This window comes from Hibiscus syriacus, unplaced genomic scaffold, assembly GCF_006381635.1.
Source record: "Hibiscus syriacus cultivar Baekdansim isolate YM2019G1 unplaced genomic scaffold, ASM638163v2 tig00116965_pilon, whole genome shotgun sequence".
In the NCBI taxonomy this organism is placed as follows: Eukaryota; Viridiplantae; Streptophyta; class Magnoliopsida; order Malvales; family Malvaceae; genus Hibiscus; species Hibiscus syriacus.
This window is the reverse complement of record NW_024063490.1, coordinates 1321644-1335806: the sequence shown is the minus strand read 5'-3', so window position 1 is coordinate 1335806 and position 14163 is coordinate 1321644. Positions and strand designations below refer to the sequence as shown.

Genomic DNA, 14163 nt, shown 5'->3' with positions numbered 1-14163 from the left:
GGGTTGATCTTTAGCCCTTACATCTTCGCCTTGATTATGGACGACATCTATTGTGCGACACCAGATGGTGTACCATGGTGTATGCTTTTCGCTGACGACATTGTCCTAGTTGCTGAAACAAAATCTGAGTTGAATAGTAGACTAGCTACCTGGAAGACTGCTTTGGAAGAAAAAGGTCTAAGGATCAATATTGAAAAGACAAAGTATTTATGTTCAAACTTCAGTGGGAACCAAAACGATGAAGATGTAGAAGTATGCATAGAAAGACACGTTCTCCCCTCAAAGGATTGTTTCAAGTACCTATGGTCTATGATACATAAAGATGGGGGTGTAGATGATGACATTACACACCGTATAAAGGTGGGATGGCTAAAGTGGAGGGCCGCTACTGGAGTTTTGTGTGACAAGAAGGTGCCTCTAAAACTTAAGGGCAAATTTTATAGAATGACAATAAGACCAGCGCTGTTGTATGGATCAGAATGTTGGACAATCAAGAAGGATCACGTAAGGAGGATAGAGGCCGCAGAAATGAGAATGCTTCGATGGACATGTGGTAGGACTCTGTGGGATATGACAACAAACTCTGCTATTAGGATGTCCTTGGGGGTGGTGTCTGTTTCTGAAAAATTGAGGGAGGGAAGACTACGGTGGTTTGGGCATGTCCTTAGGCGACTATCATCGGATGCGGTCAGGAGGGTAGAGTTGATTACAGTTGACGGTGCCAGAAGGAGAGGACGACCAAGGCGGAAGTGGGAAGACTGCTTGAGATCTGATTTGATTGATTTAGCCCTTACCAAGGACATGACCTCTGATAGGAAAGTATGGAGACTTAAGACTAGGGTAGTCGAGTAGTGTGGGTCACATCTATAGGGTGTATCATCTCTTCTTTTAATGCCTTTGTAGTAATTCCCATAACTTCTACTTTTTATACGTTTCTGTTATTGGTATTTATGAAGGCTTAGAACTGGGCTTGCTATCGTTGACTTCTGTGTATCATTCTCTTCATGTTTCCTCTTTTAAATTTAGTCGGGTCTTACGTTTCTGTCTATATGCAGAGATTTTTTTCGCAGGGATTTATTTGCAGGGATTACTTCCCATTACAGACACACATATGATATTAATGACTGTATATGAATACTGTTCAACTATGTATATATGTATTTATTTATAAATGCATTGCATTTTATCTATATTTTTAATTTTCTGACTGCCGGAGGTCTTCCACGGAAGCTACTCTCAACCTGGCGTTGGGGGCAGCCTACTACCCTACCTCCCCCTTACCCCATTGCATATGGGAATTGGGTTTTGTTGTTGTTGTTGTTGTTGTCATACTAGAGTAAAGTTTCTTATCAATTTTAACCATAAAACTATACTTTAACAAACTCAAATCTTATTTGCACATGATTATATTATAAAAATTTCGAGAAATTACTAATCATTAATATAGTATTCATAATCTTAAATGATCATGAAACTATTTAAGTCTCATCAGTAGTCATTCATGACTTTTTCTCATTTAAAAGAAATTTTATTTTTCCTAGTTCTTCATAAAAAATGTTTATGAATATAATTTAAGAGGAATTTTAACTTTTTCTAATAATATAAAAAATTCTCAAGTTTATTACAAGAGATTTCAACACAACTCCTTGATATACCATATTTTTTGTTTCCTCTACTTAGGAAAATTACTCAAAGAAATTTAATAGATACAATTGATCTTTTAGTAGTAGTAATGTATATCATATTTACATAGTATTCAACATGTTAGCCTTAAATAGATCATTACATATTTACTATGACCAAATTCAATATTCCACTAAGCCAAATTAATCTCTACTCTTTTAACTCTATTAGATATTACTTAACTTGTCATAGTATTTTGTAAATTAGAATAATAAGCATAATAATGAACAATGTACTAGATAGGTTTCTATGAAAGAGAGGTGCACACTAGGCATGCTTAAGTACCAGGTCTTCATAGAATCAATCCTAGACATGCACTTTCATACTTATCACACTATTTTGCAAACAACCATTTATGAATTTTCTCTTTATTAAAAATACAATTTCGATAACTAACATTAAAATACAATGACAGAGACTCTTATTCAAAATTTAAAAATACAATGTCGATAACTAACATTAAAATTGGTGTTGTCGCCGACTAAAAAAATCAAAAAGAAAAAAAACGACACAAAAATATTATAAAAAATTAGGTTTAATCCTCATATTTAAAACATATGATTTATCGTCACAAATCGATCTTTATAACGAAGGGAACAAAACTTATTTGAAAAAGTTTAAAAGAACAACCATTTAAACTCTTTCCTATTGAATTGCACGTAAATGCTGAAAATATTTTAAACAGTTTCCCATTATAGATTTTACAGTGAAACTGAAAAGTAATAGCATTTGTATTTTACTGTGGGATCATAATATTACCTTTGAATTCTTGCGTTTCTCATGCAAACGTTTAAATGATCCCAAGTGTTGCACCAAATTATAATGCAAACAAGATGATAATAATCGTATATCAAACTTAATACAAATACTTACTTTCTAGTTTATGCGGTTCATGCAAACTTAATATAAAATGTGTTTGCTATTGGATTTGTTTGTTCATAACCCAAATTTGATTTGAATTTAAACCATGCTTCAGCAGCAGTATATAATTCGTTTCTAAATTATTGGAGAATAGACAGTTGCAAAAAGAGGTATTAATGTCGATCGAAAAATATTAAATAAAGTAATCAATCAGAATGATAATCGTTTCCTGATATTAATTATTTTTTATAAGCGAATTCGTCTTGATGCGTGTAATTGCTACAATGGACGAACGATCCTTCGAGATTAGCATTTAGCACGACTCTCTAAATTTTTTACTCCCGAAATATGAAGTGGACTTTTGGTGGTAATGATATTCTCTCAACTTAAAACAACACTCAAGAAAAAGTTTCAAAGAGTGTTGGCATAATTTTAAAAATAAAATAAAATATGAGTGCTAAAATGAAATAAGAGTAATAGACTATATACTAAGCGTGTAGTTTACCAATGGCATATTGCAAAACCTTGTTACTTTTAAAATCTCAAGAAGAAAAGAAAAGAACAGCATTTGTAATTGGTTTGAGATCTGTGTTAGGGAAAATGGCATCAGCGGCAGCACCAGATCACTTGTTCAATTTGAGGATCAATTTCTACTTGGGTTCCTATCAGTCCGCCATCAACAACAGCGATCTTCCCAACCTCTCCCCCGATGACGCCGTCGAGCGCGACTGCCTCGTCTACCGCTCTTACATCGCGCTCGGCAGCTACCAGGTACACCCTCCCTTTTTCAACTCAATTTCATTTTATTCTTCATCTAGTACTTGCAATCTCTAATACTCATTTTCGTTTCTCGAATCTCAGCTGGTGATCAATGAGATCGACTCCTCCGCCGCCACTCCTCTCCAAGCCGTTAAATTGCTGGCCAAATATCTCGCCAACCCTCATGATAAGGTGAGTTTCGTTTTAGATCTGCTTGAGTTTTGTTGTTATAAGTACAGATCTGCAAAAAGAATGGAAAAATAAGTTGTTTTTAATTGGGATTTATGGTTGGGTTTTACTGAATTGTTGCATTTAGGAATCAACAATTGCGAGCTTGAAAGAGTGGTTGGCAGATCCAGCAATTGGAAACAATGCCACATTAAGGTTGATCGCTGGAATAGTTTTCATGTATGAAGAAGATTATATTGAAGCTCTTAAACATACCAACGCTGGTGGCACCATGGAACTGTTAGTTTTCTCATTCCACTGTATATTCATTCATACTTGCATTCTATTATTGGTTAAAATAAGCTTGGCCGGTTCTTGTTCTTTGTTCTATATATGCACGAATTGGTGAACATTTGCTTATACTGTTAATTCATCTAGCCTCCTTAACCGTTAAAATCATTAGATCTTTACTTTTTTAGACCTTTCAAATTGAAATCCTAAGCATAGAAGAAAATGGGTCATTAGATAGGAAACAAAATCGAGAAGGAAGGATTTGATATTGGTTTGAAATAAAGATATTGACTGAATTCCACATGAATCAGCATAATTAACTGTTATACAACTCGGAATCCTCTTTTATTTCATCTTGGTCCAAAAGTTTCGGTTGCCTAGTTCAGTGTGCTGAAATTCAGACCTCTGATAATAGAAACATGTAATTTCTCTGATTCTTTCTATATCTCTCTCTTTCGTAAATGAAAGCATGTTGAAATTGTTACATACACTAGAATTGTTGAAATTGTTACATACACTAGAATAGAAAATGTATTTAAATGCAAAGCACTTTACTAACCTGTCCCATCGAGGTAAAAGCTAACTGTTGCAGGTGGTGTAAGTGTTAAGGATTAGACATTTATACTTTAGATGGTTCCTGAACTATTCTTTGTGGCCCTGAGAAATGATCCATTCAATAGAGGAACTTGCATAAAAATGAACGTAGGATAACCTTTCCTTTAAAAAAACCCCAGTCAATAACTTTGTTATCACAAAATATCAATGTTGCTCCACTTCCGAGTTTAAATGGATCAGAATAGGTTTAATTGTGGCATAGTGAGCTTTGCCTATCTGTTTACTTTGTACCAGTAAATATCATCCACAAACTGAAAGTTCTATTTTACAAAAAAATTACATATCGTAAAAGATTTTAGATTTAAACAAACAGACCTTATATCTCAAAAAAGATGGTGAGGAGTATCTCTTTCAATTTACAAGATACAAGAACAACAACAATAATAATAAGTTTCAGTAAGGTATTCTCTGTATCTGATTCAAATACTGCCGAATGCCGATGATGCTATAGATCCACCATTGTAGTGAATATGAGCTCACAAGCTTGCATTTGGCAGTAGTGCTAAAAGAATTTAATAATGCATTCTTCAGCCAACCAATTCTTCAGCAGATTTAGCTTACTTCTTTGCCATTCTCGTATGAAAATAAGTCTAGAACAATAATACAATTCAAGGGTTAACTAAGAGCTATGTAATCTTATAATCAGATACTTGCAGGTGATTTCTAACTTCTTACAATTTTATATTTAGAAGGAAATATAACTATAAAACTTTTTATCTTTCATTTGTGTTTAGTTGGTATAAAAGAACATGGACTATACCAACAACTAGTTGGTCTAGTGAGATGAGGCACTAGATCCTTTAAGCAAGGTCAAGGGTTCAAATCCTAGCATTTGCAAATGAAGCAAACTGGGTTGGAAGGTTCGCCCTTGTCTCTGTAATATCCGATCTGGATTAATCAATCAATAGATCGAATATTGGTGGTTATACCAAAAAGAACATGGACTATTTATGCTTTGAAGCTCTTGACACCCTGTGACCCTGATGCTGAAGTAAAACTTTTCCAAATAAGGTTCCTTTAAGTAAAAGCCAAAATTGCTAGTTAAACCCATCCAATGGTGGTCTGCATCACTTAACTATCACTGCCCTTCAAGAAGTTTTGCCAAAGGCTGATGCTTTGTGAATGTTGGTCATTGTTCGTCATCATGGTTGCTTTGTCATTGGTTTTGCAATTTGTAGTTCATTCGGTTTCCCTAATACCCTACCCATCTAGTTGGTTGAGATGCTGCCTTTAATGGCTCACAGTGCCCTCTTTTGATTAATTTTAAATGGAATTTTGCTGATCTTTTCCACATGTGAAAATTACATGCATAAGTTTGTATAGCATACTGGCTTAATATTGCATTTCTTTGGGAATTTCCCTGCTTGAAAGTTGTCAAGTTATTCTGTAAAATCCTTGTACCAAATATACTTACAGACATAAATTAAGAGTTGATGTCAATTCCTTCCGCAAATGTTATCGTTCCATTTATTGGGCCTCTGAAAAAGGCTTCTGTTCCTTCTAGTGAATTTGTGTTTATTCTTTGACTGCTAAAGAATAACATCAGCAACTTATATATGTACAAGCAAATAGGAAGCACTGGTTTATATGCTGAATTTTCTGTTCTCCGTTTCTCAGTCATGCATTGAATGTGCAAATCTTCATTAAGATGCACCGATCAGATTATGCAGAGAAACAGCTGAGGGTCATGCAACAGGTTGATGAGGACCATACACTGACTCAACTTGCAAATGCATGGTTGAATCTGGCAGTGGTATGGAATACTTTCATTTTAATAATGATATAAGTGGAAAATCATGGATTTGGTGTAACATGTTATTCTACCAAATCAGGGTGGTTCCAAGATACAGGAAGCGTATCTAATCTTCCAAGATTTCTCTGAGAAATATCCTATGACTGGATTAATCCTGAATGGGAAGGCTGTCTGCTGTATGCACATGGGAAACTTCGATGAGGCTGAAACACTGTTGCTTGAAGCACTTAATAAGGCAAGTTCAAATGGTGGAAATCAAATTTTTATCTCTCTAGATTTAAACCTATAATTTGGCATTTCTGTGATCATATGATCGTCTCATGAACAGGAATAACTACACAATGTGTTTCATGATTTTAGATTACTCTGCCAGGCTTGCTATCATTAAGTTTCAGTTGTTGATATAACCTTTGAGTGATGTCAAATGATATTGAATTCGAGTCTTGGATTTTCCTCTAGTTCATTTATAATCTTGTCAATCCTAAAGTTTTGGATTCATCACGACACTGAATATTTCTTTCAAGTTTCATTTTCTTCGTATTAGTTGGGTTATATATAATTTTAAGCGATACTTGGTTGTTTGTCAATTGATATAGGACGCAAAGGATCCTGAAACTCTGGCCAACCTGGTTGTATGCAGCCTTCACCTTGGTAAATCATCTTCACGTTACCTAAGGTAAACCAGCTATTCATATCCTCTGTCTTTGTTTCTCCTGGGTTTTATTTGATGAGTACCCCATTATCACTTTGGAGATTTTATAAGTTTTGGCAACATTTACTAAGTTCTAAGCTGATGATAAAAAAGTCAATGTTCTGTAGTTACAATTGTTTGATAGATTAACAGATCTGATACCCTAGTAGGAGTTTCCATTATTCATGTGAACATCCTTTCTTCTATGTTTCTATCAAATATTGTACAGCGGTACGAAAATAGCATATATACGTATCTGCTAACCAAAATTCTAAGTTCTCAGTTTGGAGTGTATAGTTGGTAACAAAGGTTAGGCTTGTCTTTTTAAACTGAGATTCAGCCATCCTTTTCATTAATTTCTCATATTCGCTAAAGTTGTCTTATTTTTCATGTATTTTGTCTGTGAAGCCGAAGGTAAGGCTTGAAAAATTTGCAAATGTGATGCTCAGCTTCAGTATAAATTGACTATATATATATATATATTCCTAATTCAGTTGACATGTCATGCATACCATGCAAAACTAGATATTTCTACAATGTAAGTTGAAGCAGCATTTCTGTGTGAAGAGAGAATTCTGGATGTTTCTTCATCTGGATGCAGTGGTGCTTCAGAATATGTCAGTTAACACTTTAAAACCTCAAGTGGACTGAAATCGCAATCCTTAATTCTAGGCTGACGGAGTCTTGGTAGATTATTCCATTTAGTTGATACTGACTGATGTTGGAGCCAGATGTTAATTGAGGAGCTATATTGTTGATTGTTTTTAGCAAATGCTGCCAACCCTGACCTTGAGTTTAACTACTTTGCAGCCAATTGAAACTCACACATCCGGATCACATTCTTGTTAAACGAGTGTCATCCGCAGAAGACAGTTTCGAAAGAGCGGTGCAATCAGTTGCTTGAAGAAGTGGGGTTAGTTTTGTTTTACACAATTGTTATGGTTGATATTCTATGGGTTTTTTTTTTACCATTGTTTCGTACTGTTCATGAGAAAATATCAGTGTGTATTGTTGAAGATGGATTATGAGTGTATCATTTGAAGTAGAGTTAAAAAGAACTCCTGATATCGATTAATAGGAGGATTCACGCACAAGTTATTTAGAATTAGATTGCAAATCCAACATCAGCATTTGCATTTAGCTCTCCGTTACTGGATCTAAATTCTAAATTTGTTCCCTTTATTTTCTCCATTTTACTATTTTTGTTCAGTCATTTTGAACGTTTTCCCTTGTAAGAATTGTAGCCCAATCAGATTTTTCCATGCAACATTTTTGTTTAAAAAAAATTCAAATTAGTTAAAAGCTTAAATAAAATCATAAAAATGTAAAATCAAAATTAGAAAAATTATAAAAAAAATAGAATTTATTTCTGAATACGTATGTATGTATGTATGTATGTATTGACAATGGATTTTTACCATTTCTTTTATAATTTTATATTAACCGATTGTATTTTAAATTCGTCCGTACGAATCATGAGTTCGAACAGCTAATGATATAACGATGAGAATGGTTGAACCAACACCAAAACTTTCTGTTCTGCCAGCTCTACAACTGCTCTCAATTTCGTCTAACTTAGGTCACAATGATTAATGTGGAAATTCAATCTAGAAATATAATAATAAAGGCTAAAAACCATGTCCATCATTATTGACCAAAATTCCGGGAAGGATGGACGGACGGATTTTTGAAAACGTTAAAATTAACAAATTGATATAAAGTAGGAAGAACATATATTTCACCAAAATTCTAGGTACTATGAAAGAGAAAGTGCCTTACCAAAATAATTTCATATCAAGCCAATGGCAAAAGCTAAGTCAAGAAATCGATTCATCAAATTTCTCAATTCTTGAATTGAGCTTCCAAGTTTTTGTTTGAGCACGACAAGCAGCTTCACTAATTTGAGAATTATGTTCATCAATAATGATTAATGTGTTTAAGATAGTTTAAACCACATTTTTGAAATCATGTTTAAATTTTAATAAATTTTAGTTGAATTTATTGAGTTACTTCAACGGTTAAAAGAAGTGTTATTTCTCTTTAAGATTCTAAGTTCTAATAATATTTGTTGAATATATGTGTTGTTTATAGATAATTTTATTTTATTTTTTGTAAATTTGAATTTTACATAATCAATCATATATAATCCTACAAAAGATCTTCCACCATAGCCATCTTCTCTCCAAATTTTATTAGTTTAAAAACATTTTTAATTACATAAAATTAATTTTTATTTCGAAGAAATAATCATTTTAGATGCCATATTCACAGTCATCATCATCATCAATTTGTTGTAACCCTTAAATATTTTATTATAGGCATCTTAGTCATGTTATTTTTTAAATAAATATTAAATATCTTTAATTAGAGGTAAAAATAGGTTTCTTTAATTATCTTTAATCAAATTAAAGAAATAAGTCAAATACATGACCATTACAAAGACATTCATACAGAAATGATTTTAACTGGATAGTTCTACTGTTTAACAATTAATTTAAAGTGATTTTTAACTTTAAAATATCAACATATTAGAAATTAAAAATGTTATATGCATTTATAATATTTTTAGTTGTAATCGAAAAGATTATATTATAGTACTATTAGAATTTATAATTGAAGAAGTTTATAATAATTTTATTAAATATTACTAAAAGAAAAATATAATATCATATATTTTTATAATATACATGAGTATATTATTATAATAATATTATATAATTAAAATTATTAATTAAAATAATTTAATAATTAAAATTTTATTAAAATAATATTAATTATTATATTAATATTAAATACATAAAATAATATTATTTTAAATAATTATGATTTGAAGTGAAAAGTTCAGAAAATGATTTATGAAAAATCAGACTGTAAGTCATTTTTTTAAATAAAAAATTCTATCGATAAAAAATAAATTACATTAACTAATATATTTTTTGCCGCCTAAACATTAGAAATTAATGAAAGTATTTTCCAAAAAAAACAATTACAATGAAATAAATAGATTCTAAATAAAAGTTTGTGTCAATTTTCAAAGATTCTCAACCATTTGATATTGAATATACATACACCCCTGTATACATATTGCTTGAACCCAGGATCTTAAAGGATAACAACAAACACTTAGGGCCAGATTGGTGGAACTTTTGAAAAGTGATTTTTAAAAGTGATGTAGAAAAACACTTTTAAAATTGTTGTTTAAAATTTAACATTTTGTGATTGTTGTTAAAAAATGAGTTTGAAAAAATAAAATGTTCATTATAGACGTTATATTGTAAACATAAATATAGAATTTGAATTATATTTACACTTATTAATACTATGATAAATAAAATATATCAACTTAAATTATAATAAAAATATAAAAATATTTTAAGATAACTCATTAATAAATTTTATAAATGAAATATTTTACTAAGAAAAAATATATTATCGGTACTTTTTAACATGTGAATATAAAATTATTACAAAATAATAATTTAAATACATGTTTTGAAAAAAAATATTACAAAACAAAATACATTAGTGCTTGCAAATTAAAGTGAATTTAACGTATGAATTTTAAGATAATATTTCAATTATTCAATTCAACCACAATCACCCTTTGAAAATTAAAAATAAAATAATTTAAATGATATATTTATCATTTTAAACATTAAAAAATAAATATATATTATAAATAGATTCAAATGAAATTATTATTATTATATATTAGATATATCAATTTAAACTATAATAAAAATATAAAAAATATAAACAAAATTAATATAATTATAATAAAAATATATTTTACAATAACTCACTGTTAATATTTTTGATATATAAATAATAAATTTTATTTACTTTTAATTAATTAAAATAAATTATTAAGTAATAAATTATTTTTTAAGGATGTTAATATTAAATTATTAAAATAAAATGTAAAAAATAACTGAGTGGAGCCCATGCATTAGTGGAGCCCATGTATTAGTAAGGGTGAAATTATAATTTTCTCTCAAATGCAAAGTTGAAAATGAAAAAACTACAAATCCTAGCTTTGGCGGATAGATTTAAACCACTATTTCCACCGTAAGTTTTTTCATTTTTATCTGTTTGGCATTTTAGCTAAAAGAACTCACTGTACGACATTGATTTTACAGTCAATATTAAATTATTTTTTAAGGATGTTAATATTAAATTATTAAAATAAAATGTAAAAAATAACTGAGTGGAACCCATGCATTAGTAAGAGTGAAATTATAATTTTCTCTCAAATGCAAAGTTGAAAATGAAAAGACTACAAATCCTAGCTTTGGCGGATAGATTTAAACCACTATTTCCACCGTAATTTTTTTCATTTTTATCTATTTGGCATTTTAGCTAAAAGAACTCACTGTACGACATTGATTTTACGGTCAAAACAGGCATTTTAGTTAAAAAATACTTTTAAAAAGCCACACCAAATGAGACCTTAATTATTAAGGGCTAGTTTGGTATAACTTTTGAAAAGTGATGTAGAAACGAACTTTTAAAAGTGTTGTACAAAAGTGCGGTTGAAATTTTATCTGTTTGATATTGTTGTTAAAAAGTGAGTTTGAAAAGATAAAATGCTCATTATAGACATTATGTTGTAAATTTAAAATATAATATTGAAATTATATTTACACTTGTCGCAACCGTCTTTCCGGTTTGGGCCCAAACTTGGGCTTCGACTTGAAAATTGTGGATTGGAGTCGCCACCGACCACTTTAAAACGAATTTAGGTGGGCCGGACACCATCTTACCTGATCTGCGTCGTACCAGAAACGTGTTGGGTTCGGGAGTCGGTTACGGTCAAGGAAGGATTAGCACCCTTGAACCACCCTTTCGGTACCGATTAATTTGTCGGTTGTCTTTAATTGCGAAAAATTGGAATTTAAATTGAAATTTAGAAATTCGATTCAAATTACTTACCTTGGATTGATTGGGAATTTCTCTAAAAAAAGGGGATCGGGAATGTTAGTCAAAGAATAATAAATGTTGAATAGATCAAAGAAAAAATGTAGAAAATAAAAAAAGAAAAATAATCATTAAATCAAAAAAAAGGAAAAAAATAGATAAAATAGAGAGGAAAAAAAATAAAAATAAGCCGATGAAATAAAATGAGATAAAATAAACAAAGACAAATGAATAATAATAATAATGCTAAAAATAAAAAATCAAATAAAAATATAGAAATAATAAAAAGGATTAAATTGAAATAAAATCAAATTTGAGGTTCAATTTCAATGTAAATCGAAGAATGAATGATTTTCAGGGGCAAAATGAAATGTACAAAACATACGGGGGACCAAAATCATAGTTACTCCAAAAATGTGGACACGCGTGCGAGATTACCAGACGAGGAGGACTAAAGCTGAGATTAACCCCGAAATTTTGAAAAACACTGTGATAAGGGGTTCAAAACGGCGTCGTTTTGATTCCTGGATTTAAGCCCCAACAGAACCCCAAATCCCTCATTCCTCTTCATTCTCTACATTTCCCTTCTCTCTCTAAAAACGAGAGAATGAAATTTCCCTCGCCTCTCTCTAGCCCGGCCAAGATCCGGTGGCCTCTCCACCGCGCCGGCCACCGTGCCGGCCACTGCCGGCGGTGGCCGAAATATCTGAGCCCCCACAAAATGCTCTCCTCCGCACCGTGAACCCAAAACCAACCTCTAAATCCCCAAAACACACCCCAGTAAGCGTAGATCTAAGATAAAAACCCTCGGTTCCCACCTTTTTCCGATGAGACTCTTCGACTTCTGGCGACCGGCTCTTCTCGGTTCCAACGCTTCGATCGGGGCTACCTTCGGTATTTTTTGGTATTTGTTTTTTTTGGGTTTTGTTTCTGTATTTGCCTTATGGTTCGTGGTTTTTGGTGTTGTGATATTTGGCTGTGTTGTACCGGTGATGGTTTTGGTTCACTGTGTTGTCTGTTGGTCTGGTTGTGTTTGATGTTCGACGTGGGTCTCGATGATTTTGTTCAGTGATGTCCTCGTGGGTTTTGTGGATCCTGTTGGGTACTGTTGATGCCCGGTGATGGTGGTTTGGCTCTGTTTTGGCCAATGATCTCTATATTTGGTTTCGTTTCATCGTCCTTTCTTTCGCATGGCCTCACCGGGGTATTTATAACCCCTCGGTGAAGGCCGTTTCCGATGATAACGGGGTCGTTCCCCTCAACGTTCACGTGGCCGGGATTCTCGGGATGGTGCAGTCCCGATTTTCCCGGCCGGCCGGCTCGGGCTTGACGTTTGGTTGCCCCCCTTGTGCGCCGCCTGTGACATGTATGACTAGGGTTTCCAGACCCTGAACCGTATCTTCTGCTGGGCTGGTTCAGGCCCAGTGTTTGGACCGGACTTGGACCATATTGGACCCAAAACAAATCTTTGACTTGGACCCTGCAAAAAGCATAAATAATAATAAGAAATAAAATAAAATAATAATAATAATAATACTATATATATATATAAATATTTTCGAAAATATGTAATATATAAATTTCCAAAATGCTTTTAAAAACTATATATTATACATGTTTTTAAAAACGTTTTAAAAACTTTATAATATATATTTTCAGAAACGGTTTAAAAATTATATATTATATATATTTTTAAATGTTTTTCAAAAATTATATAATATTTAAATGTTTTTTTTAAAAAAAATTCAAAACAATATATTATATAAGTTTTCAAAAATGATTTTAAAAACTATATATTATATAATTTTCTAAAATGTTTTAAAAACTATATACTATATAGTTTCAAAAAATATTTTTAAAACTATATATATTATATACATTTTCAAAATGTTTTCAAAAATTATGTATATTATAAGTATTTTCAAAGACCGTTTGCAAAGTAAATAATATATATATAGATATATATATAATAATAAAAATAAAACAAAAAAATGGACGAAAATGAGTGTCAACAGCTGCCCCTCTTTGTCCTTTTTCGTGGAATGAAAAATAGGACAAAGATAAAAAGACACAAATTTTCGTTATGTGGAGTTGAAAAATAACTCCCTGTCGAATTGGGTTGCGGATGGCTCCTTCGTCGCGAAGTCGAGTCCATCTCGAAATGATATAGAATTGAAGTCGCAGTTCGAGATTTGAATCGGGATGTGGCTTCTCGTTGTAGTCTGCCTCGGTCTTTTCCTCGGTTTAAAGATCTGGGTTGGAAAATTCGACTTGAAAGTAGTTTCTTGACTCCACCCTGTGGTTGATAGGCCCTCGAGCTGAATAAAATCGAACTCCGAAGGTCTTTGTTGACAAATAGCTTTTCTCGTCTTAAGCTATACTGCCGGAGAAACGGTTGATTGTCACTAAGTCACGGCTGACCCAT

At 32.0% G+C, this 14163-nt stretch overlaps 1 protein-coding gene across 1 annotated transcript; it reads left to right on the top strand.

The window, feature by feature from the left end:
* The first annotated feature begins 3097 nt into the window (after positions 1 to 3097).
* LOC120191243 (coatomer subunit epsilon-1-like) lies at positions 3098 to 7913 on the top strand. The gene is made up of 7 exons (XM_039194215.1): positions 3098 to 3315; positions 3406 to 3495; positions 3620 to 3771; positions 5995 to 6130; positions 6210 to 6365; positions 6727 to 6806; positions 7632 to 7913. The coding sequence occupies exons 1-7, from the start codon at positions 3145 to 3147 to the stop codon at positions 7723 to 7725; spliced, it is 879 nt and encodes a 292-aa protein (XP_039050146.1). The 5' UTR covers positions 3098 to 3144; the 3' UTR covers positions 7726 to 7913.
* The last annotated feature ends 6250 nt before the right edge of the window (positions 7914 to 14163 follow it).

What these genes read in the sequence shown, in the direction of transcription:
- LOC120191243 (XM_039194215.1), top strand. Translation starts at nt 3,145, where the DNA reads ATGGCATCAGCGGCAGCACCAGATCACTTGTTCAATTTGAGGATCAAT. An exon ending in TCGCGCTCGGCAGCTACCAG is followed by an intron (nt 3,316 to 3,405) that starts GTACACCCTCCC and finishes CTCGAATCTCAG; the next exon opens with CTGGTGATCAATGAGATCGA. An exon ending in TGCTTGAAGCACTTAATAAG is followed by an intron (nt 6,366 to 6,726) that starts GCAAGTTCAAAT and finishes CAATTGATATAG; the next exon opens with GACGCAAAGGATCCTGAAAC.